At 35.4% G+C, this 14,253-nt stretch overlaps 1 protein-coding gene across 4 annotated transcripts in view; it reads right to left on the bottom strand.

The window, feature by feature from the left end:
* LOC127181434 (cytoplasmic dynein 1 intermediate chain 1) overlaps window positions 1-14,253 on the bottom strand; it is a 79,219-nt gene that overhangs the window by 62,208 nt on the left and 2,758 nt on the right. For 2 of the 4 annotated variants that reach the window (XM_051136186.1, XM_051136187.1), the window contains exons 5-6: window positions 8,541-8,600; window positions 7,486-7,601 (exon numbers count right to left, since the gene is read on the bottom strand). In XM_051136186.1, the coding sequence (XP_050992143.1) occupies window positions 7,486-7,601; window positions 8,541-8,600 (176 nt within the window). The remainder of the gene's footprint in view (window positions 1-7,485; window positions 7,602-8,540; window positions 8,601-14,253) is intronic. The other 2 variants (XM_051136188.1, XM_051136190.1) reach the window with 1 other exon arrangement.

Genomic DNA, 14,253 nt, shown 5'->3' with positions numbered 1-14,253 from the left:
AGTAAATTATCAGGACATTTTTATTCTGGAAGTGAACTAATTCTTTAAAAATACTGTCGGAATGGAAAAAGATACTCAATACTACAGGAATTATAGAATAGTTAGTCTTACAAACAATGCATGTTAAAGAATTTTATTATTTATTGTAAGATTTATTATACAAAAGGAATAGGGACATCCAGTGGCATGCGAAAGTTTGGGAAGCTCTTGCATAATCTGTGAACAATTTTAACAAAATAAGAGAGATCATACAAAATGCATGTTATTTTTTATTTAGTACTGTCTTGAGTAAGATATTTTACACAAAAGATGTTGACATATAGTCCACAAGGCAAAAAAATAGCTGAAATTATTTTTAAGTTTCGGAACCCTTGGTTCTTAATACTGTTTGTGGTTACCTGGTTGATCTACGACTGTTTTTTTTGTTTTGTGATGGTTGTTCATGAGTCCCTTGTTTGTCCTGAACAGTTAAACTGCCTGCTATTCTTCAGGTCTCACAAATTCTTTGGTTTTTCAGCATTTCTGTCTATTCGAACCCTTTCCAACAATGACTGTATGATTTTGAGATTCATCTTTTCACACTGAGGACAACTGAGGGACTCAAACACAACTATTAACAAAAGGTTTAAACATTCACTAATGATTCAGGAGGAAACATGATTGGGGGGTGAAAACTTTTGGAATTTGAAGATCAAGATAAATTGTACTTAATTTGTCTTCTGGGAAACATGCAAATAGCTTCTGCTGCTTCTGATGGGCAGTACTATATGGGAAAAAATTATATTTCAACAAAATTTAAAATATTTGGAGATCTTCATCCTGTTTAAAAGTTTTCACCCCCCGGCTCTTAATGCATTGTGTTTCCTTCGGGAGCATCAATGATTGTTTGAACCTATTTTAATAGTTGTGTTTGAGTCCCTCAATTGTCCTCAGTGTGAAAAGATGGATCTCAAAATCATACAGTCACTGCTGGAAAGGGCTTAAATATGAAAAAGATGCTGGAAAACTAAAGAATCTGCAGGACCTGGAGAATTTTTCTGGAGGACCAACAAAGGACTCATGAACAACCATTACAAAACAAAAAAAAACATTGTAGATCATCCAGGTAACCACACACAGTATTAAAAACCAAAGGTTCCCAAACTTTTGAAGTTCTCGACTATATGTAAACATCTTTTATGTAAAATATCTTACTCAGGAAAGTACTAAATAAAAAAATAACACACATTTTGAATGATCTCTCTTATTTTGTTAAAATTATTCACATTTTCACAGATTCTGCAAGGGGTTCCCAAACTTTCGCAAGCCACTGTAATTCTGTAACACTTGTTACGTTTGTTAACAGATGTTAGCAAATGAAACCTTACTGTAAAGTGTTACCAGTAATTGTTTTTGAAGACATTTAACCAAGCATATCTTTAGCCATAGCACTGTAAGTAGAGGGCACATTGGAAACTGCTCAGGTTAATTTGACCTTAATCAAACTACATCCTTTTCGCTGCTGGTACAAGGCTCTCTGCCTTCATGACAGTGTTATAGTGCAGTCTCGAGGGGGCTAACACCTGGGCGGTTCTTGCATCCCCCACCTCAGGGAAAAAGAGAGAGAGAGAGAGGGTCAGGGAGGAAAAAAGAAAGAAAAGGAAAAAAAGGCATCTGTTTAGTTTCACCAATCACTGGACGAAACCTCTGCACCGGCCTGAACAAACACAGAATGCAAGCTGTAGCAGGTGGTGGAAAGACCTATTAAAAGTTCCTCTCTTTCTCATGTGAGAGGTCTCGCAGGGGCAGGGTCTCCCCTGGACAGACAACCTGTACCTACAGACAGCTGTGCGCTCAAGCTGCATCTGTAGGCCGAGAGGAAAAAACAAATAAACTGTACAGAGCGCGATTGCTAAGGGCAACGGCCAATCAAAGGCTTGTCAGCGGTTGCACTTGCTGAATAAATGACCTGCCTTGACAGGAAATTCCACCAGCAATTTTAATTCTGATCAGGCTTCAAGGAAGTGGAAAGAATAAAAACACATCAGTTATAATGACAGGAAGTCTCCAATCACATGGCAAGCAGCTGTTGCCAGCATAGGGATCAAGGAGCCATGAGAGGATGGAGGGATTCTGGTGTGAAATGCAGATGGAAAAAAAGAAGATGAGATGGAGAGCAGCAAGGTAAAACCTGTGTTTCGCAAAACGCTCAGTTTTAGCGCAACACTTGCAGGTTTAAAACCCAAATCGGAGGAAACCAAATAGCGAAAGCCGTGCTTCACATCCCAACTACCAGCGATGTTATGCAAATACACCAAAAGCCGCTTGTTAGGGGGTCCCGTCCATATGGAGATGTTTAGGGTGCTTTTCAAACCATCTGCGTTTTATACCAGGCCTGGCTCCCGAGTCTGGGGGGTGCAATCAAATTAGCCGAGCTCTATGTGAGCTTCATTTTAACAAGGCTATAAATTTAAAAATGTAATTGAAATATGACACTTTAAATATGATTGGCTTCAGATATATGATTGAAGCCAATGGAGTACATTAGAGTACACTTGTGGAAGAGGGCGGCTCAGCGCTCACTGCTGTGTCGAGTTAACGAATGGAGAAGCCAAGAAGTCTTTGTGGTAGGAACCACACTTAAACTAATAAGGAGAAATATCCTGACATTATTCTTTTACAAACAAGCAAAAGTGGCTTTGATTAAGCACTTTCACATTTCATAAATCAATGAGCTTGAGGAGTTTTATTAATACTGCATCGTGCTACATGAAGTACAGGTTTGCCGTTTAACCATTTAAAGGTGTACTCTTTCAGGATTCAACAAAAAAGCATGGTCGGCTATTTTATTTTGTATTTTTATGCCTTGCAAGCTTAATCATATAGGTTTCAGTGATGTTTTGAATATTACTGTTCAAAGGTATTTAAACACCATGGTAATACTTTTTATATGGTTAATATAGATGAGGTTTTGTTACAACCATGATTTGTGATCATGTCGGATCACTTTTTCATTTTTATAAAAAAACATTTTTATGAATTTATATCTTTCTAGTTGTATCATTTACAGTTACTACTGCAAAGGAAAAATTTAAGAAATTATTCATTGCACATTTTTGCTAAAGAAAATGTACAAAAAATAAGTTCAAATAAACAAAAATAAAATATAAATGTATGTTTATGAGACATTTGAATTTGTACACTACCGGTCAAAATTTTTTGAACAGTAAGATTTTTAATGTTTTTTAAATGTTCTTTTTGGCTCGCCAAGCCTGCATTTATTTGATCCAAAATATAGCAAAAGTAGTAATATTGTGAAATATTTTTATTATTTAAAATAACTGCTTTCCGGTTGAATATTTTTTAAAAATGTAATTTATTCCTGTGATCAAAGCTACATTTTCAGCATCATTACTCCAGTTTTCAGTGTCACATGATCCTTAAGAAATCTTTTTAATATGCTGATTTGCTGTTCAAGAAACATTTGTATTATTATTATTATTATCATCAATATTTAAAACAGTTTTTTCCAGGATTCTTTGATGAATAGAAAGATCCAGTGATTATCATTTATAATATATAAATGCCATAATATAATTGTTACATTTTTGGGGGGTGGGGGGATAATAGAAATTAACAGTTTTAGTTAGCAAGGATGATTTAAATCAGAATATTAGAATGATTTCTGAAGGATCATGTGGGAATAAATTACATTTTAAAATTTATACAAATAGAAAACAGTTATTTTAAATCATAAAAATATTTAAAAATTTGTTTTGCTGTACTGTTTTTGCTGTACTTTGGATCAAATAAATAAATTTAAAAAAAACATTAAACATCTTACTGTTTAAGAACGTTTGACTGGTAATGTATCTAAAAATAAGCACAAATAAATACATAAATAAATAAATAAATAAATAAATATATAAATAAAAAATTTGTGGTCAAAGAAAACAAAAATGTGGTTAAAATGTTGGCAGGGCTAGTAAAAATCTGAACCAAAAAAGTTTTAAAAACCAATTCTCACTATTAACTAGCATGCATTATGCTAGCATACTGGCTGTTTATTAGTACTTACAAAGCACTTATTAATGGCTCATTCGGCATGACATGACAATATTTTAGATCCTTTAATCCTACTCCATACCCAACTAAACTATTAACTATTGATAAGCAGCAAATTATTCGTTTACTGAGGCAATATTGTCGTTGATGGTGAAAATTGTACCTTTAAAAAAGTGTGACCATTCTAAAACTGTTTACTCAAAAAATTATTTTGCTAATTTTTTAGAAGTTAATGGACACCTAAACCAACATTCTTTTATCAAAATCTTCTTTTGTGTTTCAAAGTACGAAAAGAGTCAAACAGGTTTGGAACAACATGAGGGTGAATAAATGAACTTGCATTTTTGGGTGAACTATCTCAGGCACATTACTATGTAGATGCATCTAGAAATTGGTCTTCAAAGGATTCATCTCGAACATTTAATCTTTTGAAATGTCATGCCCCCGAACTGACAGTGGACCCAACAATCTCAACAGAAAGGCGAAAGTAAACTGCGCTAGCCCTCCACAGAAACGCAGGCACAACTCCAAGTGATGTTCTGATGATAGAAGCCATCTTGAATTACCCGTCTGCATCCACTTAAAGCCTGACTCAATGCCGTTACTGTTCTGCCATTTCAAGCAGAGCCACTGATGGGCAGGCATCTCTTTTCAAAAAAGCCGTCCCCCCAGCTCCCCTCTCAGGAAATGGAGGCCGCGGCTGGTCAAATGAATCTTAATCTGCACAGGTTTGGAGCTCTTCAACGGAACCAGACGGTCAGGATGACAGCCCACCTGACAGCGATGAAAATCAAAGCTCTTCACTAAGCAGCCCGTTTCAATTTGCAAGCTTGTCCTAAGCTGTTTTACCATGAAATCCCAAATTGCCTATTTTGATTGAACACAGATAAAACTACATAAATAAGTTGTTGTAGATCTTAACAGCGGTTGACAAGGCGAGTACATGTACATTTGATTTTGCGCTACATAAATATTACTTCACACAAAAGGCAGCTACTACAGTATATAGTTCTAATTCTCTTTCATCAGGAAACATCGGGAAAACATATTTTAATTAAATTTATTTTTAAGTGAATTAAGCATAGGTTATGACCTCACACCGTAGTTGGCCAGAAAACTTAAATTGATTAATAGCATTATTTTTCTCCCCACAGTTCATGTGGTTATAGTTCAGAGTTGGGAAACAACTAACTGGAAGCAACGCTGCGCACTACATTTTTCATTAGCATGACAACAGCTCAGCTCTTTCCAAAATTAACACAGTTTTTCCAGTAACAATCTACTTCCAAATGAGCAGCGATGTAGCATGATAAAGTGCTGTTTTTAAAAGTACAATATGTAACATTATTTTGCACATGCAGCTTTACAGCTGAACGAACTTGAATCACACAGGCACTCCTAAACTGATCCATTTCAGTGAATCGGTTCTTTGGAAGACTAATGTAAATAAACTGATTCCAAAAAGATTCAAATCACATTTTTGTAGTGAGTTTTGGTTGAATTAATCAAATGATTCGTGTAACTGGAATAAATCAACACTTATATTTAGACTGCGCCCCCTTAAACGAATAGTTCACCCAAAAATAAAAATTACAGCATGATTTACTCATCCTCAAGCTATTCTAGGTGTATATGACTTCCTTCTTTTAGGCAAATACAATCAGAGTTATATAACAAAATGTCCTGGTTTTTCAAAGCTTTGTAATGGCAGTGAATGGCTGTTGAGATTTTAAAGTCCAATAAAGTGCATCTATTCTTTGTAAAAAAAGTGCTCCACACGCCCCAGGGGTTAATAAAGGCCTTAATAAATGTTAAGTGACAACTTAGATATTTGAGGTGACTGAACTAAAAATTTGGTTTGTTAAACTTAAAAGCTGGGTTTGTTACCCAGATGCCTTAAAAGGGTCATCGGATGCCCATTTTCCACAAGCTGATATGATTCTTTAGGGTCTTAATGAAAAGTCTATAATATACTTTGGTTAAAAATTCTCAATGGTAGTGTAAAATAACACCCTTTTACCTTGTCAAAATAAGTCTGCAAAAATCAAGCTCTGCTCGCCCCGCCCCTCTCTTCTCTCTGTGGAGTGACGAGCCTGTTTACTTTAGCCGCATTTAGGGTGGTTAACCGCGAAACCTGATAACTAGCACGTTATAAGGAAAGGTGATCGCAGAGATTCATAAAAAAAACCCTTATACTCACTTCTGCTGTAGGTGAAGCTGGATCACAAATGATTTGCGCGAACATAGACTCATTTATGTAGATCGGGAGGCGCATTCCCTTCACAAACAAATGTAATCTACTGCATCTTCAGATGTCAGGAGTAAATGATGACCACTGTGTTCATTATTACATCCAGCAACACAACACCTCAATCGCTCAATCGGAGATATTCTTGTCTAAATTACATCCCTGGTTTGGCATCGAAACAATGGAGGTCGGACTGTTACAGCTGATCTGAGGTAAGACGCTCATGTCAATCAACTATCGTGTGACGCCACACCGACAGGCATCTGAGAATGCCTCAAATTGAAAAAGGGGATATTATTTTTACAGATTAATTAAAAACCTCTACATGGATTTTTATCATTATAGGGTAGACTTGTACATACACTGCCAACACACATTAATGTTCAAACAACACGAAAAAGTAAACTTTGCAATTTGATAACCCCTTTAAATTTGAAGTTGAATCAACTCAAATATCTGAGTTGTCACTTCAAGTTGACTAAACTTTGAGTTGACTTAAAATTATAAGGCAGCAGGGTAACAAATTCTTTTAAGTTGACTCAACAAATAGTTTTTTTTTTACAGTGTAGTCTCACAAAAAACAAGTTTTGTTTACAGCAAAGGAAAACCAGTCTAATTTGGCTTATATCGCAATCCTCTGACACTTTTCTTTACAAATCCTCATTTTACACTTCTAATTTGTGAGCGGTATTTTGTATTGCTTTCTTCTCTGTTCATCACCATGTTTGTCTACATCATCTGCTGGAACGCCACTCTCGTGAACGTCTGTACGTCAAGTTAGCGGAAACTAGAGATTACGGTTTAAAATGCTTTAAATAGGGATATTTTCTTACACAAACGCTTCAGAAGGCCTTTATTAACCACCCAGACCTGTGTGGAATACTTTTTATGATGAACGGACAGACATTATTGGACTTCAAAATCTCAACAGCCATTCACTGCCATTATAAAGCTTGGAAGAGCCAGGACATTCTTCAACATAACTCCAATTGTATTAGTCTGAAAGAAGAAAGTCATAAACTCCTAGGATGGCTTGAGGGTGAGTAAATTATGAGGTAAATTCAATTTTGGCTAAACTATCCCTTTAAAAGGTAGTTTAACCACTCTAGATTATGTCTAGCAGCTAGACAAATCACAGTATAGTCTATAAATAACATCCTCAGAACATGCAGAATGTTCCTGCAAATATCTACCTTCAGATTGATGAGCTGCTAATGGTGTTTGAGTCTCTTTACAGTAGGACACCACCTCTCTTGGCAGGAAATCCACCTGAGTTATCTTAGAAGGTCCCAGTCTGTGCGCTCGACGTCTGGGGAAAGAAAATTAACGGCCTATGAATGTCCTGCAACTTGACGCATGTGTGCACACACACTTGCATGCGCATTAAAATACATACAGCAATAACAAATCGACTGCATCACAGTGACAAAATACAATGTTACATCTAATACGCTGTAAGGCTCATTATTCAGGTCCATGAACATATTGTAAGTTTGGATGACCCTCGTTTGACTGCTAGAACTAATGTTTAAAGCATTCTCGGTACATGGCATGGTGCATCAATCACTGTCACATACAGCCCTGGGCACACAGCTGGAGAGTGACCAGCTGAAAACACTTGAACCTGACAAACTTAAAAGGAAAGGGGAATGAGATAGAGGGAGTGAGCCAGAAAGAGAAATGAGAGGAACAAAGGAAAAGTTGCATACACAATGGTAACACTATGGTACAAAGGCAGTGCAATACCACACACACACACACACACACACAAACACACATACATGTAGATGTTGATTATCAATGTAAATAAAGAAGCAAATTAGAAATGATAGGGGAACCTATAACAAGTGGCCTTGAAACAAAACAAACTTTGCAATGTTATATTATTAATTAATTAATTATATTATTAATTATATATTAATATAATCTATACATTCAAACAACACTAGTCTTGACAACATTTGTTGTAAAAAGTAATACGCTATAGTACAACACTTAAAAATTGTTATAAATATATATATATATAAATATATATCTAATTGCAATTTTGCCTTCTGTTTACTCATTTCAAATTCATGAATTTAAGAATTCATTCACGCATTCCTGCACTGAATGTAGCCAATAGGTGTCCAAAGAAATGCATGTACATCTGTTGACAAAACGTTGTACATGTAAATGTGTATGCATATAAAAGGTCAGCAGTTCTGAGTAAAAAGAAAGACAGAAAGAGACAGAGAGGAGGAGATACCCGAGCTCAGAGTCAGCCTGCAGCTGAAGAACAGAGGGGTCAGTGTCCCACTGCAAGGTCCTGGAGGGGGCGGCAGAGGGTGTCACGCAGGGGACAGGAGGGAGAGAACATGCAAGATTAACCTCAGCAGAAACAACACCATCATACACACAAACATAAATAACATAGCACACGCCATCGCACAACACGCCTCATGCAAGCCAGGAACAGTGAGAAAGGACCAATCAAACCAGCACACATGGGGATGCAGTTTGAAACAATGCTAAGGAGATTCATGCATCATGTTTATGCACTTTTCAAAGGATGGCATGTATGTTACTGTAGAAGATGTATTATATTAAAATTATGTAAAAAATTGCATGGGGAATCCATGCAATTTTTTCCAAATTCTTGCCAAATCTTTCTTAGGTTATAATAATATTTGCAGGATGGACATATGAGAAATGTGAACAATGTTATAGAAATAAATAAACTGAATAAACCTTTACAAAATGTTCCATAGTATTACCATGGTTTCTAAATGTGGTACCACACATTCCTAAACCCCAGGCTAATCAGGTTCTTTTGCAGATTTGCAATGTCAATATCAATATCATTGCAATGTCAATATCATTATTTATACTTTCATGCCCTACAGTTTGTCTTTTGAGACTTAGAATTACCAGCTCTCTTCTTCACTCAAATTAATTAAAAATTAACACATTTTCCGTTAAACCCCTAAACCTACACTGCAAAAAATGCTTTTCTTACTTAAGATTTTTTGTCTTGTTTCCAGCCAAAATATCTAAAAATTCTTAAATCAATAAGGATTTTCTAGACAAGCAAAAATTATTGTCTTGTTTTCAGAAAAAATAAGTTAAGTGAGTTTTTGCTTGAAACAAGCAAAATAATCTGCCAGTGGGGTAAGCAAAATTATCTTGTTTTCTGCTTGAAATAAGATTATTTTGCTTACCCCACTGGCAGATTATTTTGCTTGTTCTAAGCAAAAACTTAATTTTGAGTTCTTCTGCCTTTCCCTGCCTCTGCACTCGTTGATTTATGCTGGAGGAACACAGTGTGTTATCTGTCGTTGTTACACCATTTCCTTAAGTAATAATACACAAGTTGATGGTGACCTGCCTCGTGTGGTTTTTTCCTGACGTCCCACAGTTACAAAGTCCACTTCCAAAATGAAGATTCACATATAATGTACTCACCCCCTTGTCATCCAAGATGTTGATGTCTTTCTTTCTTCAGTTATAAAGAAATTATGTTTTTTGAGGAAAACATTTCTGCATTTTTGTCCATATAATGAACTGATACCCTTCTTTCTCAGCTGGGATTGTTTACAACAGCACTTGGGATTGTTTGAAGCTGCATTTAAACTGCATTTTGGAAGTTCAAAATTGGAGCACCATATCAGTCCATTAAATGGAGAAAAATGCTGAAATGTTTTCCTCAAAAAACATAATTTCTTTACGACTGAAGAAAGACATGAACATCTTGCATGACAAGAGGGTGAGTACATTATATGTGAATCTTTGTTTTGAAAGTGGACTTCTCCTTTAAGTACTTTTCTTTTCTTACTTACAAAAATGTACAAATGAGATTGTAAAAAGTTATATGAATTAGCCACAACTTCACAAAATCTTGCGAATTTCCATGATAGCGTGTTGTTTTACCTTTAGTGCCGCAATTTGCAGTTAATCCAGAGTTCACGAGTTTGCACATAAACAGTTAATACATAGAAAAAACTTATATTTTCGATTCATCAAAGTATCCACCATTAGCAGCTATTACAGCTCTGCATAATCTGGGCTTAAATTCATTGTATTCTAAACTTAAATGGCAATCAATTGTTGAAGCTATTAAGGTGTGCTGACCCAAAAATCTTTTCAAAATCTGGGCCAAGTTTAACCAGTAACCAGGCATCAGAGCTGCCAAAGGGGCATGTCTGACTTTGACATGTATATATTGCCATTATTATGTAATCAAAATGAAAATTATTATTATTGCTGGTCTTCAATGATAATGTCAAGTTAATGTATTTGCACCAAAAAATGATAAGGATTTATGCTGATATTGTCCAAAACCACACTTTGCCAGGGGTGTTTCCAAACCTTTGGAGCGCAGTGTAATTGGTTGATAACATGATTGTGTTCCTCCCAAACCTTATTAAGAAAACATCATTTATAAATAATGCTAACCCCATTCAGAAATTTCAAAAGTATAAAACATCGTTTTACCTAAGGTTGAAAGTGGGTTTAAAAAAGCTCGATAACCTGGGGTTTAAGCGCAGTGAGAAAAGACCAGTAGCATCCACCTTATTTTCCAACACGGAAGTAGGCATTTTTATTTGAAAACGTGAGACTTACGATTCATTAGCCGCTATAGATGAATAACTAGAAGAATAACGAAGTTCAGTAAACAGTAAAATTATTTGCACTACAAACCAGTGAGTTTATGACTATGATAATAGATTAAAATAATGTGATAAGAATATCAGTTTGCGATATCAAACAGCAAAACGGACAGTTATTACAAATAACTGGAAGCGCATGAAGAAGCCTCACGCATTCAAGTTACAAATGACCACAATCGCTCTTAGGGTAAAAAATAAGGTGGATATAGTATGTCTAATTCAAAGTAGCATCTTATATCATTACTGTACCATGGTAATGCCACAGACAGCACTTTTTTGTTAAGGATACGCAAAACGTGTCATCTTTCATAATCTGAACATATTAAAGGGACAGTTCTCCCAAAAATGAAAATTCTGTTAATTACTCACCCTCACGTCATTCCAAACCCACAAGACGTTCGTTCATCTTCAGAACACAAATTTAGATGTTTTTGATGACAACTACTACGATCAAGACCCAGTAAGGTAGTAAGGACAGCGTTGAAATAGTCCAAGTGACATCGGTGGTTCAACCATAACTTCACGAACCTACGAGAAATTAAGATATACTTTTTGTGCGCAAAGAAAACAGAAATAATGAATTTATTCAACAATTTCTTCTCTTCCATGTCAGCCTTCGTTGGGCACAAAACGTATTCTCGTAGCTTCATAAAATTAAGGTTGAAACACTGATGTCACATGGACTATTTTAACGATGTCCTTACTACCTTTCAGGGCCTTGAACGTGGTAGTTGCATTGCTGTCTATGGAGGGTCAGAAAGCTGTTCATCAAAAATATCTTAATTTGTGTTCTGAAGACGAACAAGGGGTTTGGAATGACATGAGGGTGAGTAATTAATGATAGAATTTTCATTTCTGGGTGAACTGTCCCTTTAAGCTGACTAGAAAGATAAACAAACATGTAAACAGTACTGTACGTTACACGTAGTGAGATACTGTACATTAAGACAGACATATATGATGTGTTTTGATTGGTGGCCAGAATATAGCACATACATATACTGTAATTATATATACATATATATTTTATTCTTTTATGACCCACAAAACCTATAGGTCAAGCTTTGCTGTGATGTGCACATTTGTGCATATAGATGTGCATATAGAAACAAGTCAAATCGATGTTGACCTTGCAAACTTTTTTCCTCAACCTTCAGTACAAGTCACAAACATGCCTATTATTTTTTTTTTTTTTCACAGAACTTACACAGCCAGAGAGGTAGCATGTCAAACTGACACTCTGTTTTACCAGCGATGACATTTAAAAAACCGTATTGTCATTCACGTCGTTGCAAATGGCTCCAATTTAATCATGCAAGAAGAATTGTTGAAGTCAAGGCTCAAGGTAACAGCAGGCATCAGGCAGTCACACCGGGGGGAGCAACCTAAACTGCTCTGCTTTTTTCAACTGCCAATGAGATAGAGTGTGCGCTGACTTTAATAGCAGAGCGAACGCGCTCCCTTCAAAGGGGCTGCTTGGGATTCTGGGTTAGGGTTTTGTGCGGATACATACCTTTCATTGTTTGTGTCTGTTTTGTGCTTACTAATGCCACTGACCCCTGACCTGGGAGAGGACGAGAGTTATAGATGGAGACACTTAGAGCGGGACACTGTTACAACCGACCTTGGAGTAAACAACTCATGAAATCCTATGTGACTATCATGCTATCATGAGGTACTGCATAGCTAAAGATGAAGTCATTAATATGTCCTGGAAATATCGCTTCAGTCCAGTGGCTGTGAGCCGAGCCCCCCGCAGGGAGCGTTGACAGGGACAAGCGCGCACATCATGTGTCAAACGTGCTGCACGTCTGCATTATGCAGACTTAATTACAGGCCAGAGCAGCAGTCGCATCAGCCTTCCCCTTTCCACATGGCTGCAGCTATCTGTCTATATTTCAGAGAAAGAAAAATGAGCCTGTTAACAACCCTCACTGCTACTGGCACTGATACACTCTTGGTTGTTATTTTTGATGCTTTATGTTAAAAATTGATCGTCTCATCTTACAAATATTTCTCTTACAGGAAGTTCTCCGGTTGGTTCTGAATTTCTAGATGCCCACTAAATTGATCAGGGAGTCTCATAAACTCTGCATTTCAGTATCAGTGGAATTAGATTTTATACTTTGAGGCTGCTTTGGTCTTTTATATTGTCTCAGGCTAACAGGTGAAGTGGAAAATCAAAAATGAGTGCACAACAGGAACCACAGAATGATTCTTACCTATATCTGTTGAGCCCATATAAAAAGACAGAGAAACATGGGTATCAGTCACACTTGTGTTACAAAAAAACTGCTTTAAACACAAGCTATTAATAGAAAAATGCTTTTAGTCTATGAAGAATAAAGATTAGAACATAACGTTTGGTTTCTAAAGTGAGGTTTACATTCTTATTTAATGCTCCTTAAGACTCATGGTAATAAAATGAATCTAAAATAATGAAGTAGTTTTAATTATTTGATCCAACGTACAGCAAAAACAGGCAAATTGTGAAATATATTTACTATTTAAAATAACCATTTTCTATTAGAATACATTTTAAAACCTAATTTATTCCTGTGACCAAAGCTAAATTTTTAGCATCATTACTCCAGTCTTCAGTGTCACATGATCCTTCAGAAATCAGTATAATACACTGATTTTTTGTTCAAAAAGCATTTTAATATTATTATTATTAATCTCAATATTTAAAACTGTTGAGTAATTTTTTTCAGGATTCTTTGATGAATAGAAAGATCCAAAGATCTGCATTTATCTGAAATAAAAAGCTTTTGTAACATTATTTTTTAAATTGAAATGAATACTTTTATTTAGCAAGGATGCTTTAAACTGATCAAAAGTGAAGATAAAACATTTATAATGTTACAAAAGATTTCTATTTGGAGTAATCTGGAGTAATTCATACCTTTGAAATCACAGGTATGAATTACATTTTAAAATATATTCAAATAGTTATTTTAAATAGTAAAAATATTTGAAAATTTTACTGTTTTTGCTGTACTTTGGATCAAATAACTGCATGGTTGGTAAACAGAAGAAACCTAAAAAAAACATTAAAAATCTTACTGTTCAAATACTTTTGACTAAAAATATTTATATATATACTATATTTATATATTATACATAAAACATTCAACGTTTGGGATCATTTGGGTTTTTGTTATATAATTCACTATTACTTATAAATTAAACATTAAATTAATTTAAAAATAATGACAGTATTTCAGTTTTTTTTAAGAAATTAATAATTCACTTTTACTTATTCATCAGTTAAACATGAAACTGATCAAAAATGACACTAAAGACAGTGAC

The sequence above is a fragment of the Labeo rohita genome, chromosome 19 (genome assembly GCF_022985175.1).
Source record: "Labeo rohita strain BAU-BD-2019 chromosome 19, IGBB_LRoh.1.0, whole genome shotgun sequence".
NCBI classification, from domain to species: Eukaryota; Metazoa; Chordata; class Actinopteri; order Cypriniformes; family Cyprinidae; genus Labeo; species Labeo rohita.
This window is presented reverse-complemented; position numbering and strand designations above follow the sequence as displayed.